Source organism: Henckelia pumila, chromosome 3, assembly GCF_033568475.1.
Source record: "Henckelia pumila isolate YLH828 chromosome 3, ASM3356847v2, whole genome shotgun sequence".
NCBI lineage: Eukaryota > Viridiplantae > Streptophyta > Magnoliopsida > Lamiales > Gesneriaceae > Henckelia > Henckelia pumila.
Genome location: NC_133122.1, coordinates 51178732 through 51184003, shown reverse-complemented (window position 1 = coordinate 51184003; position 5272 = coordinate 51178732). Strand labels below are relative to the sequence as shown.

Here is a 5272-nt window from a genome sequence, read left to right as displayed (position 1 = left end):
TTTGGAGTTTTACTCGAGTGGTCATGCACAGAGCTTGTCATTGTTGATGGTGCAGCCGATTTTACGAGATCGGATCAGAGAGGGACAGTCTACTGATGAGGAGTTGCAGCGTTGGAGACAGAGAGATGAGGCCAAGGGTGGTCTTCTGTATACAGTTGTAGATGGCATTGTTCAGTACCGTGGTAGTATGTGGGTACCGAATATCGATCAGTTGAGAGCTGAGATTCTAGCAGAGGCTCACACATCTCCGTACTCCATTCACCCCAGAAGTACGAAAATGTACCGAGATTTGCAGCTATTGTATTGGTGGCCCGGGATGAAGAGAGACATCGGGAGAGTTGTGTCAGAGTGCTTGACTTGTCAGCAGGTCAAGGCTGAGCATCAGCGTCCAGCAGGACTTCTTAGACCTCTTCCTATTCCGGAATGAAAATGAGAGAACATTACGATGGACTTTGTAGTTGGTTTACCGAGGAGTGCCAGAGGTTGCACAGCTATTTGGGTGATCGTGGATAGACTCACCAAGTCAGCTCATTTCTTACCGGTGAGGACTACTTACTCGTTGACACAGTATGCAGAGCTTTACATCAAGGAGATTGTTAGACTGCATGGCATACCATTGTCGATAGTATCAGACAGAGATCCGAGATTTACGTCTGCGTTTTGGAAGAGTTTGCACACTGCATTGGGGACTAGACTTTTGTTCAGTACAGCGTTCCATCCCCAGACAGATGGTCAGTCTGAGAGAGTGATCCAGGTTCTCGGGGATCTACTGAGAGCTTGTGTCATCGACTTTCAGGGCTCGTGGGAGTCTAGACTGCCATTAGTGGAGTTTACCTATAACAACAGTTTTCAGTCGTCTATAGGTATGGCTCCTTATGCAGCATTGTACGGGAGGAGGTGCAGATCTCCTGTGCATAGGGATGAGGTTGGTGAGAGGATTTTACTTGGTCCTGAGATCGTGCAGCAGACAGCTGACATTGTGACTCAGATTCGGGATCGAATGAGGACTGCTCAGAGTCGTCAGAAGAGTTACGCAGATACTCGACGACGAGATTTGGAGTTCGCAGTAGGTGATCACGTGTTTCTGAGAGTGTCACCTATGAAGGGAGTAGTGCGATTTGGCCGGAGAGGCAAGCTTAACCCTATATATATAGGGCCATTCGAGATCTTGGAGAGAGTTGGCACGTTGGCCTACCGTTTAGCTCTACCACCAGGGCTAGCGGCAGTGCACAATGTATTCCATGTATCCATGCTTCGGAGATACATCTCGAACCCGTCACATGTGTTGGATTTTGAGCCTCTTCAGTTGACACCGGAGTTAGCATTTGAGGAGAGGCCTATACGGATCTTGGCTAGGGAGGAGCGCAGATTGAGGACGCGGGTCATATCGATGGTCAGAGTCCAGTGGCTGAATCATTTGGAGGAGAAAGCTACTTGGGAGACCGAGGCAGACATGAGGACTCGCTACCCGGAGTTGTTCGGGTAAGTACTTTAATTTCGAGGACGAAATCCAATTTAAGGGGGGGAGAATTGTAACAACCGGTATTTTAATACGTAAATTCGCATGCATAATTAGGAAATTTATTTATTTAAAATTTTAGATTTATGGGTTAAATTATGATGTGAATTATATGTGCATGTTTTAAGATTTATTTTCAAGCATTTAACCCATAATTTGAGATTTTTATGATTTTTAGTATTTAAATTATTTTATCGCGTAGACGGGACCGTGGACGGACGAGATGACAACTTTCTATCCAATTTATTTCATGAGAATTTTTAGAGCCCAAAAATATTATTTTGAGTTTTATTTCCTCAAAATTTTCAGTATTTAATTTTATATAATTTTAGGAGTCCATTTTTATCCAAATTTAGCCAAAATATTGACTTTTAATTACCTTTAAAATTCCCTAAAATAATTATTTCGGGATTTTTAAGTTAGTTATCAGATTTTACTTATTATTTAGAGTTTTTAAGTTATATATATTGTATATTTAAAACCCTTATTAATATTTTCATTACCCTATATTCTAATTAAATCAAAAACAAATTTTCTACCCTACATTAAAACCTTCAGCCGCCTCCAACATCTTCATCAACCTTACTCACGCCTCTTTATCAGAAAAATCAGCCCCATAGCCGATCGAGCTTAATTCTTGAGGATTTTTGGTCGTTCGTCGTCCCGGAATCGTCATATACGTCTTCTTCTTTTCATTCTACGGTGCAAGGCATGTTTCCTTTCGAATTTTTTTCGCCATATCAGTGTTTATGCGTGTGTGTGTGTGATCATCAGATTTATTCAAGAAATATTTTCAGAAAAATCGAGTTGGCTTTGATTATGTGCTTTATTCATGTTTTGTGGAAGCATGCTCACGTTTTTTTAGCCATGGGTGCGTCTAGCTGCTGGCCAAGGGTCCCTAGGCTGTGTGAGGGTGGTCTGGACTCGAGTGGCTCGAGTGGTTCGAGCCAAACGAGCCCAGGTAAGGGCTGGTGCAAGGATTGGTCCTTGTGCGCATAGTTTAGGGTTCACGAAAAGGGCTCGGGTTGGCTAGGGACTGGGCTGCATGGCTCGGGTTCAGGGACCAGGTTAGGACCGCCCAGATGTGGGCTACGTCTGGGCGGCGGAGCTCTGGCCAGGGGCAGCCGGAGCAGGGCACGCGGCCGAGAAGAAACAAGGGAGGGGCGACGGGTTGTAGGGTTTTGGGGTGGTCCGGGTTGGGTTGTTGTGTCCGGGTCGGGTCTGGAAAGTCATGGGTTATGTTAGTTGGGTCCGGGTCCGGGTTAAGTTAGGCGAGCTCGGGTATTTTATTTTTAAGTTAATTATTAAGTTAAAGTGTTTTAATTGGGTTAATTAAATTAATGGGCTACATTTAAGTTTATTAATGGGCTTGAATAATTATTTTAAGTTAGCCTAATAATTTTTATGGGCTTGGGAGCCCATGGAAATTATTGGGCCAGTCTTTGGGCTTTTGGGCCCATTGGGCCAGAATAAAGTGTTATTGGGCCAGCAGTTCAGTACAACTCATGAGAAATTGCATGTGTCCTGAATATATATTTAATTATTTTTATGCATGGAAGTTATTTTTAATATTTATATGTTAGTATGAAATTAAATTAAATATATATGAAGGACACACATTTTATTTAAGTACATGCATTCATGAAATAATTTTTATGCATGATTTAATGTTTAAGGTTGAGCAAAAGAAAATAATTTTATGTTGGAAGTTGAAGTAGTGTAACAATTTAAGGGGGATTCGTCCCCATATGTGAACTATTGAAGGGCAGTTTACTCCCAATTTAAGAGGTGATTCGTCACCGCCACGTACGTTGGTTTACCACGCTGATCAGTATTTAATGTATGTATGGATACGACCTTTCGATGTTAGAAAATACTTTGCTCAACAATATTTATGTATTATTATGATATTCAAGTTTAATTTAAGTTTATGTTATGTTCATGATATTTTTAAGCATGCTCATACATGTATATGTTATGTATTAGTATTAAAGTGATTTAAATTATTTTAAACCATTGTTATGTTAGCATGTTGGGTCTCTAGGCTCACTACACTGATATGGTGCAGGTGAGTACGTAGAGGAGGATGTAGTACCCACCGGCGGCGAGGACCTATGAGTGGACAAGCAGTAACCCTGTGACCATTGTCTGAGTCTACGTCATGTTTTGAATATTTTTATCATGTCATGCATTTTATTTATTTTCAGTGGTGGATATTATTACTCATTTTATTTAAATATTTTCAGTGTATGCAAATTTTATTTATTTTGCTTATGTCAGTATTTTATTAAATGTTTGACTCACATATTTAATTTATTAAAGGTTGCATTTTTATTTAAGTTATTTATTTTTAAATCTATTTATTCTGTGCATATATGTATGGGCATGTATGTACATATTTTTACTTAGTAAGTGAAAAAAAAAATTTATTTTTTCGCATATTTATTTATATTTAGAGAGTTAGGGTCGTTTCAAAAACAATGACACGAAAAATTTGACAAAGCCATGCTAGAAAGTGGATTTAAAGTCAATAAGTGTGAAAAATGTGTATACGTAAAGAACACTGAAAGTGGCTACGTCATTTTGTGTCTTTACGTAGATGACATGCTTATCATCGGAAGCAATGATAAAATGATCAAATCCACTAAGAAACTGCTGAACTCAAAATTTGACATGAAGGATTTTGGATTAGCCGATGTCATCCTTGGAATTAAAATCCATAGAACATCAGAAGGGATGGTTCTAAGTCAATCACATTATGTGAAAAAAATACTTGAGAAATTCAATAAGGATGACTCTGCATTGGCTAGAACCCCGATAGATCCAAGTCAACATCTATCGAAGAATCGGGGTGAGAGTATCTCCCAACTAGAATACTCTCGAGTCATTGGTAGTCTGATGTACTTAATGAGTTGTACACGACCAAACATAGCCTATGCAGTAATCAAATTGAGTAGATTCACGAGTAATCCAGGAACTGAACACTGGAAAGCAATTATCATATTGCTAAGGTATTTAAGATACACTCGTGATCATGGGCTGCACTATACTAGATATCCTGCTGTTATTGAAGGATACAGTGATGCAAACTGGATATCTGATATGAAAGACTCAAAATCTACAAGTGGATTTGTATTCACTTTAGGAGGTGCAGCAATAGCTTGGAAATATTCTAAACAAACTGTAATAGCCAGATCCACGATGGAATCTGAGTTTATTGCACTTGATAAGTGTGCTGAGGAAGCTGAATGATTGCGTCTATTTTTAGAAGATGTTCCAGGATGGGTGAAACCTGTACCGGCTATTTGCATTCATTGTGATAGCCAATCTGCGATCGGAAGGGCACAAAGCAAGATGTATAATGGAAAGTCTAGACATATACGTCGTAGACACAACACCATTAGACAACTATTCTCAACTGGAGTTATCTCTATTGACTATGTAAAGTCAAATGATAATATAGCGGATCCGTTAACCAAAGGGTTAAACAGAGAGTTAGTTGAAAAATCTTCAAAAGGAATGGGACTGAAGCCAATGGAATAAATCGGTGCGAAGGAAAACCTAACCTATGCTGACTGGAGATCCCAAGAACTAGGTTCAATGGGACAACCTAATCGCACTGGTTTGGTAGATCACTGTGGGGGTTATCCCTAGTCTATTCCTATTGCAAACAGTGAATATTGAGGATAAGCTTATTGCTTTTAATTATTCTGATGAAATTCAACATAGAATTACCTATGTGAGAGAGAAGTG

General features: G+C 39.6%; 1 protein-coding gene across 1 annotated transcript; it reads left to right on the top strand.

The window, feature by feature from the left end:
• The first annotated feature begins 4024 nt into the window (after window positions 1–4024).
• LOC140888704 (secreted RxLR effector protein 161-like) lies at window positions 4025–4771 on the top strand. Its single transcript, XM_073296403.1, has one exon. It carries the CDS (start codon window positions 4025–4027, stop codon window positions 4769–4771), a length of 747 nt encoding a protein of 248 aa, XP_073152504.1.
• The last annotated feature ends 501 nt before the right edge of the window (window positions 4772–5272 follow it).

Coding starts and splice junctions, on each gene's coding strand:
- LOC140888704 (XM_073296403.1), top strand. CDS start 4,025: ATGCTAGAAAGTGGATTTAAAGTCAATAAGTGTGAAAAATGTGTATAC.